Genomic DNA, 23417 nt, shown 5'->3' on the forward strand with positions numbered 1-23417 from the left:
GATACCAATAATTACCGATATTACATTTTAAAGCATTTATCGGCCGATATTATCGGACATCTCTAATAATTGTTTGATACTAATTTATATTGACACATGTGCTGTTTTAGACTGCAATATTGTTCAATTAGGGACACGCGCTAGCTTGTGTGCTATCGTGTGCTTAGCTGCTGTGTAGCTGCCACCTTGTGTGCTTATTGGGGGACATCAACTGGCTGTCCAGCCTGTATCGGAGCGGTTATATAATTTTTTTTTTTGCCGATATCAAACCAATATCAGTACCGTATGGTGACACCCGATGAGAAAAATGCGAAGGTAAATGAAAGAAACTGGAAGTTTGGACTAGCAGGAGTAGACATGAGGACAGAAAGAGAAACATTCTTTGGCGCATGCAGTCAGGGGTAATAATGATATGTTGATATATGCGCCGAAACGAGGAACATTTGCACCGAGAAGGAGACTATAAAATTTCATAGCGTGCCGTCTGTTCTGCCCCAAAATAAAGACGGCAACGACAGCGGACGAGGCAATTCCCTATTCTTCTCACGGTCAGTAAACGCGTCGTTTAAAGCTTAACAAATGCCGAATAGGAGAGCAGGGACAAGTTGATGTTCATTTAGTTGTCATAATGTCTCCATGCTGCAGGAATCCATTTCACAGCAAGAGATTACTGTAATGTTGCATCATCTTTGCGCTAGCACACAACAACGCTGCACACACTTTTCCTCTGTGTTTCCATCTTTGATTCGTTTTCGCCGTGTGCTCGTCTTAATGCGATCAATCCTGGCGTGAAGGTTCTATAAAAGTCTATTTTAGAAGCTTTTTAGAGGAAATCTAAGATGGCAAATATTGCAGAATATTAAAAAAAAGGTAGCAGCTGACATGTTATTTTCTCAGGTGACAGTGTACTCTAGATTTTGGGCCCTCACTGTGTGTGTGTGTGTGTGTGTGTGTGTGTGTGTGTGTGTGTGTGTGCTTGTATTTCTACACTTCTCGAGACATCAACAAGGAAAAGTACCTTCCATATGGTCCCAGTACGGAAAAACCATTGCATCTAAATGAGAGCCAAATACTAGAGTCCGTGAACATTGCTCCAAAGTCAGGATTTTTTGTTGATTTAATGTGCATACAAAAGTAAACATTGACAGGTGCAAAGGCAGCAATATATGATCAAACAAGACGGCAGTGAAAGAAGGACTTCCTTATTCATCCCCGCCAGGTGAACAGCTGATTTTACGACTTTGGGTGCTGACGTAAGACAACCCGCGTCCCATATGTGACCGTAGGTACTAAGACTATAGTGGTCATTAACAGTTAGCTTCGACAGATGGGTTGCCCAAAGTGCGGCAGAGGGGTCATCTGTGGTCCGTGACTCGTTTGTCATCGGCCTTAAGCACGTTACAAAAAACAAAAAATAGAGATCTCATTTGCACCCCTGGTGGTGAAATCTATCAAAATGAGGGTAGTCCCAAAAAGGAGGGATTTTTCAAATTGACTGTGTGTCGGTTTTAAAAGTGCTCCTCCTCTGGTCAACATAGGAAATAACAAGTGTGTGTAAAAATTCGAAGTGCTCGCCCTCTGGTCAACATATGTAATAACAAGTGTGCGTAAGACATTGAAATGTGCCCCCTTTGGCCAAAATAAATTTAAAAAAATGAATAAATATGTATATGGAGACATGTAAGACTGTAATAACTTGAAGTAAATAATGAAGAATAAAAACCAATGACAAACAAAAAATTTAAATAAAATAAAATTAACTAAAAGCAGTCTTTTTCACAATGTGTCAACTTTTTTCTTATAAAATCGGGAACGATCTGTCATATTATTTCTGTTTCTGTAATATTGCAATATTTTCTCGTAAAATTATAACTTTATGTAAAAATTATTACTTTTTATGTAAAATTGTTACTTTTTAATGCAAAATGGTGACATTTGTCATAAAATTCTGACTTTTATCACAATATTGCCAATTTTTTTGGTTGTTGTAAAATAGTGACATTTTTTGAGTAAAATTATTACTTTTGTCATAATTTTGCCGAGTAAAATTCTGATTATTATTATAATATTGCCAACATTTTAAAGCTTTCTTATAAAATTGTGACTTTTGTCGAGTAAAATGACGACTCTTTTCATAAAATTGACAACATTGTAAGCTTTTTCTTGTAAAAATGCGACTGCTATTGAGTAAAATTCCAACTTTTATCATAACATTGCACAAATGTTCAGTTTTTCTTGTAAAATATTGACTTGCATTGAGTAAAATGACGACTTTTATTATAATACTGCCAACATTCTAAGTTTTTTTTGTGAAATTGTGACCTTTTTCTATTCTCATTTTTCACAACCAATTGTTTTTTTCAATTTGCATAGTATGTATATATTATTAATGTTGCAAATACAAATCTTTATATATCCAGAAAGGATGGTCCTAAAGAGGTAGACATTATTCGGAGGTCTCAAGAAGGTAACAAATACAAGTGTGTTTGTGTGTGTGTGTGTGTGTGTATTACATGAGTAATGCATAGTATTCTAGAAAGTGACACACACCGGAACCTGAAGAACCTCCTTGTTGTCTCACTCCAACTGTCTGTCTTTCTCTCTCTCTTTCCACCTGCTCAAAAGTGTGCTCAACTAGAAAGGGAATACAAATAAAAATGTGACGTCACAGCGCCCTCTGTTGACCAAAGCAAACATTGGAATTTCTCCTCGCATTAACATGTTTTTGTCAGTTTTATTGCATTTTTTATTCACAATAAAGCATACTAAGATTCTACGATTATTAAAGTTAATTTAATTATAGATAAGTATATGTGAAATTCCAATCTTTTTTTCTGGAAATTTATTTTTTGTTTTAAGATCATTTTTAAAAAAAAAGTGTATTTTGTGATCTATTAATTTTAGGTTTGTAATATACTTTCAAAAAGTAGAACAAACAAATGCAAAAATAACATACTATTATTATTGTTATTCCATCCATCCATCCATCTATCTTCTTTCGCTTATCCGAAGCCGGGCCGCGGGTGCAGCAGCCTAAGCAGAGATGCCCAGACTTCTGTCTTCACAGCTACTTCGTCCAGCTCTTCCCAGGAGATCCCAATGCGTTATTATTGTTATTAACAATGAAAAAAATATAAATTATTAGGCACATTTGTGTGTATCATTGTTTATTCTTCTGGAATCTTTTCCTTCTAAGATTAATAAAAAAAAATTAAAAAATGTGTGTTATTTGTATGTACTGTATTATACCTCAAATTAAATGATACATCTAAAAAAAATTTTTTTTTTTATATATATATTATAATAATAATATGTTTAAATATTAGGACAATAATAAACGGTTACTAGAAGGAAATGTAACTAATACAATGTAGTCTGTTTGACGATAAAGTATATATTGATAGAATGTAAATGGATTTATAATATTATGCTCCAAAGCATTCACACAATAATTTCCCAGAATTCCAGGTTTTCCGGGACATTTTTCCCCATTCAAAATGAAATGGCAATTTTTCAAACTTCCACTATTTTTTCATTTTTCAACCGATTAAAACCATTCCCCCTTCAACACATTCCACTCATCCTGAACATTTAAACTATTATTTCTTCCAAGTAAAAATTTTTTTTTAGGAATTTCCTGAATTCTCATTTTTTCAAACCCTTCTTTGACACTTTTTTCTGGCGACTACTCCTTCCACATTTTTCAACCCACTTCAACCGTTCTACTGTCCAAACATTCCTCTTAATCAGGACAAAAAAAAGATATTTTCCCGAAATTCCAGGAATTCCTTATTACCTTTTCTCAATAAAAAATGTTACTACTTTGACATTTCCCAACCGATTTGAAAAATCCCAACACCAACCATTTCAACTCATTCAGATCATTCAAGTTTTTTTTACCAATTTCAAAAAAATTCCCGCTTTTCCCAAAATTCCCAAATGTTTTGGAAATTCCCATTGAAATCAATGGGACATTCTTCAAAGTTCCACAATCCCCACATTTTTCATCTGATTCTAACGGTTCCAACTTCAAAATATTCAGCCTCTTTGGGAATTGTGTGCTCTACTTCAACAATTAAAAAAAATGTTTCCAGGATTTCAGTTCAACGTCAGCATTGGAGCATTCACACGCAATTCCTTCAGGAACTGCCTCATCTAGTTGTAAGCTTTTTCTACTTACAGTCCCACAGATTCACACTGGAAGCCAGTTGCGCAGACTTGCCAGGGTTTAATATGGTTTTGCAGTTCTCCCCCCTGCTTCTGCACCCGGCCGCTCACTGTTAAAGACAACAGATGATTAGTTTAACACGTACCACCTGTGCAAACTAATCACCTGCCAGCTGTGTCTCGCCGTCAGCACATGCCACGCCCCTGTCTGATGGTGCTCGGTTTTCAGCACCATGGACAGAGGCGTTGACCTTTACTCCTGCAGCGTGCTGATCACAATCTCCTTCCACACTAGTATTAATATTTGACATTTTTTAAATCCATCATTTAATCCGTGTATTACTGCTGGGTACAAAAAGCTATCTCTGTTAAATATTGCGCTTGAATGTTGAAAGCTGAACTAAAATGCTAACAGTTATCACACTAACCCGATAGCATCTGATAACAAAAAATGCGTCCAAAACCAAGATATAAGACTCTGAGGTGTATAACTTCAAACAACATTAACATTAGCATGCTAACAGTATGGATGCATCAAGTACCAAAATATCTGTGAGACATCATTGATGCCGCATAGACCGCTACTGCCTATTGGTGCTGACGAGACGCAGGGCGGCCATCTTGAAAGGGGCAACATCTCCATCTGCTGACAGGCTTGATGAATTGTCAGCGCATTTAATGCATCACAACTTTCTAAGTAATAAACTGTTTTTTTAGCTTGGTTTATAACTAGGGATGTCCGATAATGGCTTTTTGCCGATATCCGATATTCCGATATTGTCCAACTCTTTAATTACCGATACCGATATCAACCGATACCGATATCAACCGATATATACAGTCGTGGTATTAACACATTATTATGCCTAATTTGGACAACCAGGTATGGTGAAGATAAGGTACTTTTTTTAAAAATGTATAAAATAAAATAAGATAAATACATTTAAAACATTTTCTTGAATAAAAAAGAAAGTAAAACAATATAAAAACAGTTACATAGAAACTAGTAATTAATGAAAATGAGTCAAATTAACTGTTAAAGGTTAGTACTATTAGTGGACAAGCAGCACGCACAATCATGTGTGCTTACGGACTGTATCCCTTGCAGACTGTATTGATATATATTGATATATAATGTAGGAACCAGAAAGAAACAACCCTTTTGTGTGAATGAGTGTGAATGAGTGTAAATGGGGGAGGAAGATGTTTTGGGTTGGTGCACTAATTGTAAGTGTATCTTGTGTTTTTTATGTTGATTTAATTATTTAAAAAAAAAAAAAAAAAAAAAAAAAAAAAAAAATCCAGATACCGATAAAAAAAAAACCCGATACCGATAATTTCCGATATTACATTTTAACGATATTATCGGACTTCTCTATTTATAACGATTTCACTGGTGGGCATTAATACAATACAAAATGTCAGAATAATTGTACATAAGTTATCACAAAACTTTGTGTTTCAATGAGTTCCCGGCGAGAGGACAAAAGCTGTCTTTGATCCTACCAAGAAGAAGACTTGAAAAACTCCACTGTGTAGGATGGGAAGCAACATGAAGGTGTTCAGATTATTTGATGCATTGTAATCCACAGAAAGATTTTGTCTTGACCCGAGAACTACAAAGCGGAGAGGAAGCAGGACCAGACTCCCCTCGATATGACTTTTTCTTTGAACTGTTCTGTAACCAAAGGCGATGGCTGTTTACGACCCCGTCCCTCAGAAATAGCTGTTGCCATGTAATCAGGGAAAGTCCAAATAAAAGAGGAGGCGTACAATCTTTCATCAGAGCGTGGTGAGACTGTACAAGAGCACAGTCCAGACGTCTCTCCTCAATCGAGCCAAATTTAATTCTGTCTCTGTTTAATACCTTGGTTCTTGTCTTGTTTAATAAATGACATAAGTGTTTGAACCTGACACAATAAACTCTGATTTACAAACTCCAGCCAATCCTAATGTTCACTCTGACTTGTGAAAAGTAATCCCCCGTCACCTGTTTTCCACGGTCCGCCGATTTAAGCAAAAATATGCAGCACAATGATTTGACGTCGTGTTTTTCCTCGTTGAAACATCAGTAGAAGCCCATCACAAGTTGGCTGCCGAAAGTTCCTGCGCCACAGCAGCCGATGATGTCTGTGTGTATACCTGCAAAATTTACCAAAAAAAGCTAGCATGCTAATGTTAGCATGCGGATATGCTAACGTTCGCATGCTCAAAGCAAGCATGCAGTACCAACATTTAGGACTGTGAGGTGTATACCTGCAGTCTGCTAAAAAGCTAGCATGTTTACAGTACCAAAATATATTACTTCGTGGTGTATAGCTGTAAAAAAAAAAAAAAAAAAATAGCATGCTAGTGTTAGCATCCTAACATGCTAACATTTGTATGCAGAAGCATTTAGACTTTGGAATACTCTGAATCGGTTGAGAAATGCAGAAACTGGAAAGTTAGAAAAATTGCCCATTCATTTAGAATAGGACAAAATGTTCCGAAAAATTTGCAATTCCTAGAAATTAAAAATTAAAAAATGGTAGCATGCGTGTCATAAAGTCATGAATGAGCTAACATATCGAAAATGGTTTCAATAGGCTGAAAAAGGTGGGTGAAGTAATCAGACGAAAAATAGGGCGAAATAATAAATGGAATATTATTGTTGTGTGAACGCTTTACAGTATAAAATAAATAAAATGCTGTTAATAATAGCAAATGTGCGACTAATACATGACATCATGGTGTTGTGTTGGGCTCAAGCCAAAGGACTCAAGAACAGGAGTGTGCAAACATGACTAAGGACTTTATTAACCAAATCATTTTCCCCGTAATATCCACAAATAAAAGTGATCTCTTTATATATATTCACATTGTATAATTATTTTTTTTCATAGTGACAAAAAAAAAAAAAAAAGGACCTCTCTTGTGATTCCCCCGCCATGCAGTCGGTTGATCGGCGTCGGCGTCACTCTGCTAAAAACCTCCTAGGGTTTTTAGTCAAACAATGAAAATAAACCATGAAATCCTTCAGATACTTCCTCCATTACACTTTGTCATTTTTTAAAAATATTTTCTTTTTTATATAACAATCATAATAATGACTATAATTGATATAAATTCGATAGGTTTCTTTTTTTTTCTTTTTTTTTTCTTTTTTTAAACTTCTTTCGCAATTATTAAATAAATCATTTTGGCAATCCTTGTATGTTCGGAATAAAAGAAAGTTCGAGTAGAAAATAAAAACGGTGAGAGAAGAAAAAAAAGAAAAAAAACCACAGAAGAGGAAAGAAATGGCGGAAAGAAAGGCGGACAGAGTGAGAGCGAGCGAGAAAAGCATCACCATGTCAGAAAGGTCTTTATGTACAAGCGTGGAAAAGTATCCATGGTCCAGCGGCGCGTCACGCCGGCGGTGTGCCAGCGTTATACCAGCGTGTACGACTTGGCGTACGGGTTGTTGCTTTGCTTCAGGTGTCCTCTGGAGTCCAGCAGGGACTCCTGGGAGGTGCTCAGCTTCGCAGCCTGTGCTTGGGCCAGGTCCCCGGTGGGCGGGGCCGCCTCCGCTCGGACCTCCCCCCGAGCCTCGCCCCGCTCCCGGGCATCCCTGTGCGGGAGGGTGGACGCCGTTCCGGGCTGCCACTGCTGCACCTCCCTGGGTGAGGGCACCTCCATGGGGGTGGGCTCCATCGGCGGGGGCCTCTTCAGGGTGCGGCTCCTCTGTGGCTCCAGGCAGGTCTGGCCCATGGCTCCGCCTCTTGTTTCTCCCGTAGCACCGGCGCTCACTCCGGCGCCGACGCTACTCGCCCCCCCGCCTCGGGGCACGCCGCGATTCAAAAGGAAGTCCATGCGCAGGTAAGGCGGCAGGTGGACCAGCTCCCCTCCTGATAGACCACAGAAATCATCAATGTACTACTTTCCAGTTAATCAGCCACTAAATCATTCAAACCATCTCCTAACATTGTAGACATGTAATAGGTCAATAGGTCAAAAATTACCAACTACAGGGTCAAAATTATTTTGCAAAAAAACCCCATCAAGTCATATCTCATATTAACGGCCGTGATGAGATCTTCACATATTCGGAATCATCTTGTCAAGATGCTCTCATAAAAAGACGTAATGACCAAAAACATGCTTTTGGCGATATTAGGCACTACTTTGCTGCCACGGTTCCGTCAGTCTACCCAGGGCAGCTGTGGCTATAAATGTAGCTTACCAGCATCAACGTGTGAATGTGGAGTGAATGAATGATGGGTTCTCAGTTCTCTGCAAAACGCAGTGAGTGTCTAGAAAACCGCTATATAAATCGTATCCATTATTATTATAATTTAACCACTTTACATGCATTGACACAGCATATATCAATATCCCCTTTAATGCACTTAAAAAGGTATTATTTTGGCAATAAAAAGTGTATGAAAAAAAGCTATTCTGCATAAAGTAACATAATGTTACTGTACCTAAAGGCATCATTGTAACAGCATAACATTGCAGAACATAGCATAACGTACCATAGCGTAACACCGAATGCTTCTCAAATAGTGGAGCGGGACCCCTGGGGTGGCGCGGTGTGATGCCAGGGGCGTTTGACCTCGGGGAACATGATTTTTTTTTGCTGTGTGTTTTCTTGAACGTTGATAAAGATAGAATGTCATGCAGAAGTGTACTTATAACAACTGTATAGACGAATGGTATTATAACAGCAAATATTCAAGAAGCACTAGTATAGCACAACATGGCGTCACGTAACATAACGTAGCTGTGTGCAACATGACATATTGTAGCGTAACACAACATAACGTAGGATATCTACGAATGTAACGTAGGATAGCGCTACATAACATAGCGGAGAAAAACATAACATAGCGTAACATAAAATAATGGAGTGTAACATAACATAGCGTAGGGTAACATAACGTAGCATTGTGCAACATAACATATTATAGTGTAACATAACATAATGGCGTGTAACATACTGTAGGGTGCATAACACAAGGTAATATAAAGTAGTGTGAAGTAGCATAAATAAAGTGGAGTAAGTAGCAAAAAGAAATGTAGCGTAACGTAGAAAAAATTAGCATAAAGTAAAATAGCGTGAAAAACAAAAGCGCAAAGTAACGTAAGGAACTGTAAGGTAACGTATCGTAACGTAAATAAGTGTTGAGTAAAGTAGCATAGCATAACAGTGTATTGTAATGTAAAACATTAGGTAGCATAATGCAACGTAATGTATCATATCTAACATAATGTCAACATAACATGAATGTATAGTCTTGCATTTATTGATGTTTATGGTTTCAAACCTATAATATCTTACATTCCAGGGTGATATATATATATATATATATATATACTGTATATATATATTTATATATGTATATATATACTGTGCATATATATCTATATATGTATACATATATAAACATATATATATGTATATATATATACCATCCCTGGAATGTAAGTTACACTATATATATATATATATATATTATATATATATATATATATATATATATATATATATATATATATATATATATATATATATATATATATATATATATATATATATATATACATACATATATATATATATATATATATATATATATATACATCCATCCATCCATTTTCTACCGCTTATTCCCTTCGGGGTCGTGGGGGGCGCTGGAGCCTATCTCAGCTACAATCGGGCAGAAGGCGGTGTACACCCTGGACAAGTCGCCACCTCAAAAACATTTTCTTGAATAAAAAAAAAAGTAAAACAATATAAAAACAGTTACATAGAAACTAGTAATTAATGAAAATTAGTAAAATTAACTGTTAAAGGTTAGTACTATTAGTGGACCAGAAGCACACACAATCATGTGTGCTTACGGACTGTATCCCTTGCAGACTGTATTGATCTATATTGATATATAATGTAGGAACCAGAATATTAATAACAGAAAGAAACAACACTTTTTTTTAATGCTGATTTAATAAAAAACAAACAAACCCCCCCCCCCCCCCAAAAAAAAACAATACCGATAATTAAAAAAACGATACCGATAATTTCCAATATTACATTTTAAAGCATTTATCGGCCGATAATATTGTCAGGCCGATATCTCTAATATATATATATATATATATATATATATATATATATATATATATATATATATATATATAGGAAGGGTCCTGACTCCTGTTATTGTCCATTTGCATCAGTGACCAGGAAGTTGAAGCTGGACTACAATATTGCACGTTCAATGTTGATCCCAAGAAAAAGCAGGTTGTAATGCTTCTAAGGGGTGACAGTGTGAAAAGTTCCTATGAAACACATTCAAATAACAATCAGTATGCTTGAACTTTGCTCGTTAAAGACTGATTCACACGTCAACTGCTTCAGCTGTGAAGTACGCAACCTTTTGACCCGAATGGTCGCTTCTTTTTTTTGTTTTTTTTTAAACCTCTTCACGCCAGGCTGCTCCTTAAGATGATCAAGGTGGATAAAAAGTGCTTAGTTGCTTGCTTGGGAAGGTTAAGAAAATGCTGACCTCAGCTCCGGAAGACATCCAATTAGACCAGAAAGTGGAGGTCCTCAAAGGTGACTTAGGGCCTGATCCACTATGCTACATTTTGCTCAAGTATAAAAACTATTAGTTTGCGTGTACAATTGTAAATAATTGTACAAAAAAGTGCAAAAGTGGTGCAGATAAGAATGTTTTGTATCACCATGGAGACACTCAATATTCATGACATCATACGCTCCAACAGACCAACCTGTGCTGTTTTGTTATGTTGTGGAACATGCAGCGGACATAATTAATACGAACCACCATTCCTCAGCAATATAGAAGAGCGCTCTAGAACAGTGGTCCCCAACCTTTTTGTAGCTGCGGACCGGTCAACGCTTGAAAATTTGTCCCACGGACCGGGGGGGTGGTATTCATTTTTTTTGTTTTTTTTTTTTTTTGTCATATAGAAATACAATCATGTGTGCTTACGGACTGTAACCCTGCAGACTGTATTGATATATATTGATATATAATGTAGGAACCAGAATATTAATAACAGAAAGAAACAACCCTTTTGTGTGAATAAGTGTGAATGAGTGTAAATGGGGGAGGGCGGTTTTTTGGGTTGGTGCACTAATTGTAAGTGTATCTTGTTTTTTTTTTATGTTGATTTAATTTAAAAAAATAAAAATACATTTTTATTTTTTATTTCTTGTGCGGCCCGGTACCAATCGATCCACGGACCGCTGCCCTAGAAGACAGAACCTATTTTCAGCATGCAAACGGTGCGTTTTGGAATGCGTCTGGAATGATCCAGGGCCAAAAAAATGCATGATGCAAGAAAAAAACAGGCCATTAAAAAAAATAGAAATCAGACACTAAAAACTAACCATTTGAATTTGTTTTAATCAGCCTCTTAAAGGGGACTCACACTTTTTTCGGAATCATTCACAATCTTTTTGTGAGACAAGAACACATATTCATCACAGTGTGGCTAAAAGTAGTTTTTCAACGTTAGCGCTTCCAATAACAATATTGCTAATACTTGGTTAATATTAAATCACAATATGTAAATTAAGTATTGTTGGCGGTTGTTGGATGTTTTTAGAGTGATTTCGAGGCAGAATGGATGACTCACGTTGTCTGCTAGACGATTATTACAAACTAGGATGCAAAAAAAATAATACGTATGTGTTCTTGTCTCTTATAAGGATTGTGAGTGACAGGCACACCTACCAAAACAAGTACAATTCCCCTTTAAGGCATCCAAATGTTTACATTTTTTTCCAGTGTTTAATGTTTTTGTTTCTGACAGTCCAAAATGTGTTTTTGCAGCACGATCGCTTCCTTTCTCACCGCCGTTTGTGCGTAACTGTGCCAGTTTGCAAGCACATTTTAAATGTGCTAGATATAGACGAAAAGCAGCGTTCACAGAACTGTTTCGGTCTTGGTAAATCACATTGGGAGTGCTAAATGATTATATTTGCATGTCCTCCCATGTTATGTTATTACACACAAACCTTTAGTACGGCGGTCGGCAACGCGTGGCTTTTGAGCCACAAGCGGCTCTTAAGAGCTTTTTCAAAAATGTATGACAGTGGAAAAAGAAGAGAAAAAAAAAAACATTTTTGTTTTAATATGGTTTCTGCAGGAGGACAAACATGACACAAACCTTCCTAACTGTTAGAAATCCCACTGTTTACATGAAACATGCTTCACTGATGCCATTTTGTCCTGATTTAGGAAGTCCTTGAACGCACCGTAGTTTGTTTACATGTACAACTTTCCTTGACGCTGCCCCAGAAAGGCATGTTTTATGCCACTCCTTCTTTGTCTTTATTTGTCCATCAAACGTTTTATGCTGTGCGTGAATCCACAAAGGTGTTAGAATAATTATGTATATTTTATCACACAACTTTATGCTTAAGGGCTGTTGTTATAAAGTATTGTCAATTGTGCTAAAGAGCTATTTTTGTATTTGTGCAAAGCTGGCAATCTTTTGGATCAGTGTTGTGTCCAGACTCGGCCTGCTGACTGCCAAGGCCGAACATCGGGTACCAGGACGCAGACAAAGCAGAGACGGGGCGATAGCACCAGCGTCAACACATTTGCATTTTTGTATAATCATATATTGTGTCTAACTGGAGTTGTCGAGATTACCCTCTTCCCTCAGCGACAGCTTCAGTGATGTAACAGGGATCTCCCAAATAAATAGAGGAAGCACACGGGCTGGACTTTTAGAACGTAGTTTGGATCTGTAACTAGAATACAGCCCAAATAACGTGTCTCCTCAATTGAGCAAACTTGAACTCTGTCTCTGCATGATTCCCTGCTTCTTGTCTGTTTAATAGATGTCATGAGTGTTTGAACCTGACAAAAGGTGAGCTTTGTTGATGTTATTGACCTGTGTGGAGGGCTAATCAGACATATTTGGTCAGTGCATGACTCCAAGCTAATCTATGCTAACATGCTATTTATTCTAGCTGCACGTACATAATGCATCATTATGCCTCGTATTTTAGGTATATTTGAGCTTATTAGAGCCCGCACAGCCCATTGTTATAGAAATCCCAACGGGAGTCCTTTTGCAATGGGACAGAAGGACCTATTGTTATTGTAGCGTTTTATTCTTTATTCTTTATTCTTCCGCCGCCTCTTTGAGCTGTAATTTGACCCACTTAACATGCTTCAAAACTCACCATATTTGACCCACACATCAGGACTGGCGAAAATTGCCTTTTAATAAAAAAACCAAACCCCAAAACTCAAAATTGCGCTCTAGCGCCCCCTAGGAAAAAAAAACTAAACTGCCTGTAACTCCCACTAGGAAGGTCGGAGAGACATGAAACAAAAACCTCTATGTAGGTCTTACTTAGACCTACATTTCATAGATTGACAACCCCCAGCAAAAATCAACAGGAAGTTTGCAATCCCCCCTTCAAAACAACATTTTTGTAAAAACCGGTCACCTTTCTTCAAACATTATCTCCTCTGAGCGCGTTTGTCGTTTCGGCTTCAAACTAACACAGGAGAGAGATTGAACCCTTCTGATTAAAAGTTATGGAAAGAGGTTTGATTACTGCTCCGGTTTTGATTTTACGACCCTTCAAAGAACCGCTGCGCTGATGCTGCTGCGCTGCTGTTTTCTCAAGATGGCTGCTTAAAAGCAGGAAGCACCACAGTGCCCACACAATGCAGAGAAGGTAGGTCTACACTAGACAAAAGTATTGGGACACTTCGGACTAAAAGTAGACAAAAGTATTGAGACACTTATGACTACCACTGGACAAAAGTATTGGGACACTTAGGACGAAAACTGGACAAAAGTATTGGGACACTTGGGACTAAAACTTGACAAAAATATTGGGACACTTAGGACTACCACTGAACACAAGTATTGGGACACTTACACTGGACAAAAGTATTGGGACACTTACACTGGACAAAAGTATTGGGACACTTAGGACTAGAACTGGACAAAAGTATTGGGACACTTAGGACTACAACTGGACAAAAGTATTGGGACACTTAGGACTAAAACTTGACAAAAGTATTGGGACACTTAGGACTAAAACTTGACATAACTATTGGGACACTTCGGACTACAACTGGACAAAAATATTGGGACACTTAGGACTAAAACTTGACAAAAGTATTGGGACACTTAGGACGAAAACTGGACAAAAGTATTGGGACACTTAGGAATAAAACTGGACAAAAGTATTGGGACACTTAGGACGAAAACTGGACAACACTATTTGGACACTTGGGACTAACACTTGACAAACGTATTGGGACACTTAGGACTAAAACTGGACAAAAGTATTGGGACACTTAGGACTACAACTGGACAAAAGTATTGGGACACTTACGACGAAAACTGGACAAAAGTGTTGGGACACTTAGGACGAAAACTGGACAAAAGTATTGGGACACTTAGGAATAAAACTGGACAAAAGTATTGGGACACTTAGGAATAAAACTGGACAAAAGTATTGGGACACTTAGGACGAAAACTGGACAACACTATTTGGACACTTGGGACTAAAACATGACAAACGTATTGGGACACTTAGGACTAAAACTGGACAAAGGTATTGGGACACTTAGGACTAGCACCAGCCAAATATGCGGGCCCGACCAACGCTGCTTGCAGCTTTAATTTTATTTGTAGTTTCCGTTTCCTTCAACTTGAACACACGCATCTTTACCTTTGGCCATTTTAAGCCAGTCATTTCCAGGAGTTATCTCACCCTCTGAAAAGCCTCCCTTTTTAGTAATGTTTTCCAATGTTGTGAAAATGTGTAGGATAAATACTACATTTCATAATTTCTGTCAACGTAGATTTGCATCAGCCTGTGACAAATAGTCATTTTGATAGTAGGCTAATATAGCTAATATAGACACTTACATCTGTTGCCTTCATTTTAACACTTATATAGGGCTTTACATTTCTTTGCGGCTCCAGACAGATTTTAATTTTTTATTTTTGGTCCAATATGGCTCTTTCAACAATTTAGGTTGCTGACCCCTGCTTTATAGGCCCATAATGTTGATGATTATCAGTGGCTTGATAGGACTTTCAACTTCATCTATTCATATGAGCCTTTACAAAAGTTTGAATGAACTACAAAAATGTCCTAAAACAAACCACAGTAGCTTCACAGATTGGGCCCCTGATGACACTGTGGGCACCCTGCTGCAGATGCGACAGACCAACGCTCATCTTCCATCTTTGCCTCGGAGTCTGTGGCCCTGGGTTCTGACATCTCTTCCCGTCTCCATTTTTAGAACCGTTTGTGCCTAAAATCGACCACACCGAGCCGAGCGCGGGGGAAATCTCATTAAAGTCAGACGGAGACGCGGGTTCACGGCGGGGCTCGAAGGGATTGTGACTCACGTTGCTATTATTATTATAATAGCAATTTTCATAAAGCTGATGTCATCATACCCGACACAGCAGTAGATCATCAAAATGGATGGCGATATTTCTTTTTGTCATAATTTGCATTTTTCCACATAGTAGGTACCAATTCCAATTATTTTCTGTATGCGACCCCAAGAGGACCACATTTTTTTTCACGCCCCCTCCCCCAATGTATTCATCTATTCATTTATTCATTCGTACAAACCACTGTATGAGTTGCTGGCACCAGCATTCTACACCAGGTGAGGTCGTTTCTGTCTCTTTGTGAAGAACGCACTACCGACCTGGTAAGACCTGATTAGTCCGAAAGAGATGATAAGGTATTGCCTGCTCAGGGACGCTACCTGGTGGTGGTCTGAGCACACTGCACCTAGTCCTGGACAGTCACACTCCTTAATGCTTCAGACAGACGCAGGGTTCTCACAGGAACTAGGCAGAAATACTGTACATACAAACCCCTAATTATCAAAATGCTGTATGAACCAAATGTTAGGGGAATATTTTCCACCTTTAAGCAGAATAGAACGCTTTTGTTGACACTAGCTTTGGCGTTCGTTCGCATACACATGATGCCTGTTATTTATGGACTCTCACACAAATATTATTTATTATTATTAAAAATGGTGTCATGATATAAGCTTGTAGTGAGAAGGAAGGACGAGAATGTGTGTGCGCTAGGCACACATGTCAAGTTAAGTTTCAGTTTCGATTCCTGCTGTGAAGGCGGGGAAAATTGTGTGGTCAAGAGCATGAGAAGACGGGCAACTATTTTAGAGACGGCTTAGACCCAAAATCTTTAACTCGGGGGCCGCTTTGGGTTAAAAAAATTTGGCTGGGGGGCCGGGCTGTGTATATGTGTATATATATATATATATATATATATATATATATATATATTAGGGCTGTGAATCTTTGTGTGTCCCACGATTCGATTCAATATGGATTCTTGGGGTCACGATTCAAAATCGATCTTTTTTTTCAATTCAACACGATTCTCGATTCAAAAACAAATTTTTCCCGATTCAAAAGAATTCTCTATTCATTCAATACATAGGATTTCAGCAGGATCTACACCAGTCTGCTGACATGCAAGCAGAGTAGTAGATTTTTGTAAAAAGCTTTTATAATTGTAAAGGACAATGTTTTATCAACTGATTGCAATAATGTAAATTTGTTTTAACTATTAAATGAACCAAAAATATGACTTATTTTATCTTTGTGAAAATATTTGACACAGTGTGTTGTCAAGCTTATGAGATGTGATGCAAGTGTAAGCCACTGTGACACTATTGTTCTTTTTTTATTTTTTATAAATGTCTAATGATAATGTCAATGAGGGATTTTTAATCACTGCTATGTTGAAATTGTAACTAATATTTATACTGTTGTTGATAATATTCATTTTTGTTTCACTACTTTTGGTTTGTTCTGTGTCGTGTTTGTGTCTCCTCTCAATTGCTCTGTTTATTGCAGTTCTGAGTGTTGCTGGGTCGGGTTTGGTTTTGGAATTGGATTGCATTGTTATGGTATTGCTGTGTATTGTTTTGTTGGATTGATCAATTAAAAAAATTGAAAAAAATCGATTTTTTAAAAATGAGAATCGATTCTGAATCGCACGTGTCGATTTTTTCCCACACCCCTAATATATATATATATATATATATATATATATATATATATATATATATATATATATATATATATATATATATATATACTGTATATATTCCGAGCACGATGATGTCACGTTATCGATGGGAAAATGCATTTTTAGACTATGACTTAGATAAGATACAAGCGCTCATCGTGTCATCTCGGACGAAGCCCCCAAATTGTTGCGTCTGACCAGCTTTCCTCTCAGGGATTAAAAGTCACTGGTAAATCCCAAATTCTTTCAGATGACAAATATGTTGAGTAAGAAGGACCATCAAGACAGAATAGGAATATTATCAAGTTTTACTAAAGCTTTCAGAGACCACCCCTACAATGCGGTAATACCAGCATCTAGAAGCGGTCTGAAAATCAAACGGAAAGAGACAGCTTATTAAGTACGAAAACAGCCCCCACCCTGCCCAGAATGGAATACAGCCTCATTGTTCTAATACAGATAGGGTAAAAAGGGAGTACTTCACACTCCCACATTCCAAAGCCTTCAAGGTAAGGCACAGAGTTTACTTGCGGACATAAGATACAAGCATAAAGAGTACACATGGGAAAATATTAGCTGCTTTAAACATGACTATGAATAAAGAAAGAACTCTTAAAATATATATATATGCATTCGCCACAGCTGCTAGGAGACACCGAGAGTAACAAGTGTCCAGCCACTCAGGCAAATCATATTGTTGATGTAGATGATCATATCTGCTGTACAGATTTACTTTAGAAAAGAGAAATATTGGATACTTCTCTTGTTGCTTTATTTTTATTTGACTTTACTAAAGGTTTGGGTAGAATTGTATTCAACAAAACCAGTTTTCTTTTCAGTAATATAGAAATTTACCACAGCTGTTTATCTATTTTTTGGAGGAATGTAGTTAATCATAGAACTGGCACCCAATGTTATTAAAAAGTATTGATTTCGAATCAAGAATTGTTTTGAATCGACTCGTTATCGTGCGGTGCCCAAAGATTCACAGCCCTACAAGACTGGTAGCAAAATATGGCTGCCATGAATCAAAACTTAGCACCTACACTAATTGTCTAAAAGTTATTGAGCATTTGTCTAATGATGATACATCTTAGATCAGGGGTGTCAAAGTCAAGGCCAGCGGGCCAGGTCCGGCCCGCAAATGAATTATCTATGGCCCCCGGGATGATATTTGATTAGTATTAGAACCGGCCCGCAGGCCACAGCCGCCTGCTGCTGTTTTGCACGCACCAATACTCCATCAGTGTTGGCCCTAGGAATTTTCAAAATGAGGTTCCCAACGTACATTTTTGGGGTCCCACTTTTTTGTAAGCGTTTTAAAAACAAATGATAAAGTATGCATTATGCTGTTATATCTCACATTCTATATTGTGTTTTGGAAAACGACTTAATTCATTAACAAAATGATACAAAACTCATTTTTATGCATATGTAAATGTCTTCAGTTATAAACATTCATTCACTTTCTTCTTTCCTTCATGGATCGAAACTGTACCGCTGCCAGTATTTTTTTCTATATTTTTATTGTAATATTTTCAGAATATGTTTGCTTATTTTGGCCAAAGTAAGACAAAGATCTGAAGTTGTCTTTATTTCTTAGTTTTCATGCCATGATTTTAATAGTCCGGCCCGCGTGTGCACAGATTTTCCTCCATGCGGCCCCTGAGCTCAAATGAGTTTGACACCCCTGCCTTAGATGTTCGCTGTGTTACATGCATGCCCTTTTTGACCAGAGCCCACAGAGGGCGCCACAGTGAAATGACCATGCGGGAGAAAAAAACGACATCCTTACCAGGTCTGTGAGCCTTTGGCGCGGCCATGTTCATAACCCGGCTGACGTCCTGAGGTTTGGGTGGCGAAGCGGTGAAGCGGCAGATGCCCGACTCGGACGGCGTGCTGGAGGTCAGGCTGTCGGTGTAATCGTTGGTCCCCGCCGTCATCTGCTCCGACGACGTGTCCGAGATAAAACACTCGGTGATGGTGAACTTTGCGTGGCGGAGCTGCTCCTCCATCTTGGCGTGCTCGTAGGCCCTGGCCAGCTCCTCGTAGGTGGAGGAGGCGCTCTCGGTCGACACCATGCTGCTTCGCGCTCGATCTGAGGGCGGGAGCATGCATACGTGTGCTGCACATGAAAGAGCATACCTTGAACTTTTCATTTGTGGATTATTCCAAATCATTTGTTTATTTCTATTATGCAAGGTGGCAGTTATCATTAATAGCTGGTAGGAGGAGCGATCACATTAATTAAATGAGACTTTTATGTTAAGTTTGCCTGTGCCCATGTATGAGCGAGCGTACCTTGGGCGATGACTCCTATTTGAACTCTTTGTGTTTATTTTTATAATGCAAGGTGGTGGTTATCATTTATAACAGGCAGGAGGAGCAATCAAATAAATAATATTTCACGTTTATGCTAAGTTTGCATGTGCCCATGTGTGAGCGAGCGTACCTTGCGCTATGACTTTGTGGCTTATTTGAAGTCTTTGTGTTTATTTTTATGATGCAAGGTGGTGGTTATCATTTATAACAGGCAGGAGGAGCAATTAAATGAATGATATTTCACGTTTGTGCTAAGCTTGCATGTGCCCATGTGTGAGCGAGCGTACCTTGCGCTATGACTTTGTGGCTTATTTGAAGTCTTTGTGTTTATTTTTATGATGCAAGGTGGTGGTTATCATTTATAACTGGCAGGAGGAGCAATCAAATGAATAATATTGCACTTTTATGATACGTTTGCATGTGCCTGTGCACAAACGAGTGTACCTTGGGCTTTTAATTTCTGGATTACTTCGAGTCATTTGTTAACGCTTCAAGTGATTTGATCATTTCTCTGATACAATGTGGTGGTTATCAGTTATAACTGGCAGGTAAGGCAATTGCATTAATAATATTGCATCCTAATACCACATTTGCATATACCTGTGCATAAGGGAGCGTACCATGGGCTTTTACCTTTGGAGTTATTTGTTTACCTTATATTATGTGAGGTGGCAGTTATCATTTATAACTGGCAGGAGGAGCAATCAAATTGATAATATTGCACTTTTATGCTACATTTGCCTGTGCAAGTGTACCATGGACTTTTGAATTTTTGGATGCAATTCCTATGATGCAATGTGGTGGTTATCATTTATAACTGGCAGCTAAAGCAATTACATTAATAATATTGCATCTTTATGCCACATTTTCATATACCTGTGCATGAGCTTTTACCTTGTGGAGTTATTTGTTTATTTCTATTATGCAAGGTGGCAGTTTTCATTTATAACTGGCAGGAGGAGCAATCAAATGAATGATATTGCACTTTTATGTTACGTTTGCATGTGCCTGTGCACAAAGGAGCATACCATGGGGTTTTACCTTGTGGAGTTATTGGTTTAATTATATTATGCAAGGTGGCAGTTATCATTGCTACCTGGTAGAAGGAGCGATCACATTAATAAAATGAGACTTTTATGCTAAGTTTACCTGTGCCCCTGCATGAGCGAGCATACCATGGGCTTTTAATTTGTGGATTACTTCTTGTCATTTGTTTCTTTCTGTTACGCAGGATGGTTGTTATCAGCTAGAACCGGCGAGAGGAGCAATCTCAATAACGATATGACATGTTTACACAGTGTTTCCATGTGCCCATGCGTGAGCCAGCCATAGGCTTTGACTCTGTTGCTTATTTTGAGTTTATATACAAGGCAAGGGTTATCATCAATAACTGGCGGGAGGAGTAATCAATGGCATTCAACACATGACGGGACTAAACTGTAGCTGAGTATATACTCAGGCATAAGCGAGCGCACCGCTAGCTTTCTTTTAGTGGACTGCTGCATCTTCTATTATGCAAGGTGGTAGCTATCAAAAATAACTGGTGGGAGGACTAATCAATTGCTTTAATTAGAATACTGTATGAGCAGGTGCACATACATGTGATTGGACTTTGTGGCTTAATATATGTTGTTTTGTTTATATAATGCAGGTTGGTGGTTATTGTTAATAACTGGTGGGAGGAATGATACCGATACACAGAACACCTTTCTAGGCTTTCTGGTTCTACCTGTGTCCTGTGAGGGGCTGACACTGTAGCTGTCGCTCTCCTTGTCCACAGATCCAGTGGCGCGCGGCGTGGGCAGCCTCCAGTCTGTGGTCAGCGTGTGGGAGGAGCTGGTGGGGTGTGGCCTGTTAAGAGTCCACTGGCTCGCATAACGGCTTCGTGCGGCGGCAGGGCCGGCTTTGGCAGTGCGTCTGGCAGTAGGGTCTTGTGTAGGAGGCAGAGAGGGGTGGAAAATCAGTTAAATCCTCACAGTACGTGTCCAAAATCCTATATTCATTTTAAGATGTGTAGTGAAGCTTGAGTTTTTTTGTCATGTTTGGTGCTCATAAACAGACTCTAAGGCAGGGGTGTCAAACTTGTTTTGATTTAGAGCCATGTCACAAATATGGCTGCCTTCAGAGGGCTGCTTGTAACAAAAATATATACTCTAGTTTTTCACAGGCCACATAAAATGATGTAGCGCACCACTTAAAATGACTTGGCAGGCCCCAAAAAATAATGTAGCGAACCACGTCATATATTGTGGCGGCCCCCATAAAATGGAGTGGCGGCCTACATGAAATGACAAGGCAGGCCACAATAAATGACGTGGAAGGCCACGTAAAATAATGTTGCGAACTACATAAAATAATGTGGCAACCACATAAAATGGAGTGGCGGCCTTCATAAAATGACAAGGCAGGCCACAATAAATGACGTGGAAGGCCACGTAAAGTGATGTTGCAAACCACATAAAATTATGTGGCAGCCCACATAAAATGGAGTAGCGGACTACATAAAATGACAAGGCAGGCCACAATAAATGATGTGGAAGGCCACATAAAGTGATGTTGCGGACCACATAAAATATTGTGGCAGCCCACATAAAATGGACTTGCGGCCTACATAAAATGACAAGGCAGGCCACAATAAATGACGTGGAAGGCCACATAAAGTGATGTTGCGAACCACATAAAATAATGTGACAGCCCACATAAAATGGAGTTGCGGCCTACATAAAATGACAAGGCAGGCCACAATAAATGACGTGGAAGGTCACATAAAATAATGTTGCGAACCACATAAAATAATGTGGCAGCCCACATAAAATGGAGTGGCGGCCTACATAAAATGACAAGGCAGGCCACAATAAATGATGTGGAAGGCCACGCAAAGTGATGTTGCAAACCATATAAAATAATGTGGCAGCCCCAATAAAATGATGTGGCGGGACTTTTAAATTACATGGCGGACTGCATAAAATGATGTGGTGGGCTACATAAAATGAAGTGGCAAGCCACGATAAATGATGGGGAAGGCCACATAAAATGATGTGCCGGACCTCGTAAAATGAAGTGGCAGGCCACAACCACTGATGTGGAGGGCCACGTAAATAATGTGGCAAACCACATAAAATAATGTTGCGGCCTACATAAAATAATGTGGTGGGGCATTTAAATTGCATGGCAGACCACATTAAATGGGGAGGCGGGCCATATGAAATGATATGGCAGGCCACCATAATGATGTGGAGGGCCACATAAAATAACCTGGCGGGATGTTTAAATTATATGGCAGACCACATAAAATAGTGTGGTGTGCCACATAAAATGACATAGCAGGGCACAATAAATGATGTGGATGGCCACATTAACTAATGTAGCTCACCACATAAAATATTGTTGCGGTCCACATAAAATTATGGGAAAGGCCATATAAATTTATGTGGCGGTCCACATAAAATGATGTGAGGTGAAGTGAATTATATTTATATAGCGCTTTTCTCTAGTGACTCAAAGCACTTCACATAGTGAAACCCAATATCTAAGTTACATTTAAACCAGTGTGGGTAGCACTTGGAGCAGGTGGGTAAAGCGTCTTGCCCAAGGACACAACGGCAGGGACTAGGATGGCTGAAGCGGGGATCGTACCTGGAACCCTCAAGTTGCTGGCACGGCCGCTCTACCAACCGAGCTATACCGCCCCAGATGTGGCAGACAACAACCACTGATGTGGAGGGCCACGTAAATAATGTAGCAAACCACATAAAATAATGTAGCGGCCCACATAAAATAATGTGGTGGGACATTTAAATTACATGGCAGACCACTTTAAATGGGGTGGCGGGCCATATAAGATGAAATGGCAGGCCACAAT

The 23417-nt window shown here is 38.7% G+C and overlaps 1 protein-coding gene across 2 annotated transcripts in view; it reads right to left on the reverse strand.

Annotated features, from left to right (window-relative positions):
* Positions 1-6942: 6942 nt before the first annotated feature.
* The window catches only part of LOC133614533 (cell adhesion molecule DSCAM-like), a 299360-nt gene continuing 282885 nt past the window's right edge, over positions 6943-23417 (reverse strand). For both annotated transcript variants that reach the window (XM_072914993.1, XM_072914992.1), the window contains exons 32-34: positions 21285-21485; positions 19029-19331; positions 6943-8033 (exon numbers count right to left, since the gene is read on the reverse strand). In XM_072914993.1, the coding sequence (XP_072771094.1) occupies positions 7576-8033; positions 19029-19331; positions 21285-21485 (962 nt within the window). In that variant the 3' untranslated portion in view covers positions 6943-7575. The remainder of the gene's footprint in view (positions 8034-19028; positions 19332-21284; positions 21486-23417) is intronic.

Source organism: Nerophis lumbriciformis, linkage group LG17 (genome assembly GCF_033978685.3).
Source record: "Nerophis lumbriciformis linkage group LG17, RoL_Nlum_v2.1, whole genome shotgun sequence".
Classification (NCBI taxonomy): domain Eukaryota; kingdom Metazoa; phylum Chordata; class Actinopteri; order Syngnathiformes; family Syngnathidae; genus Nerophis; species Nerophis lumbriciformis.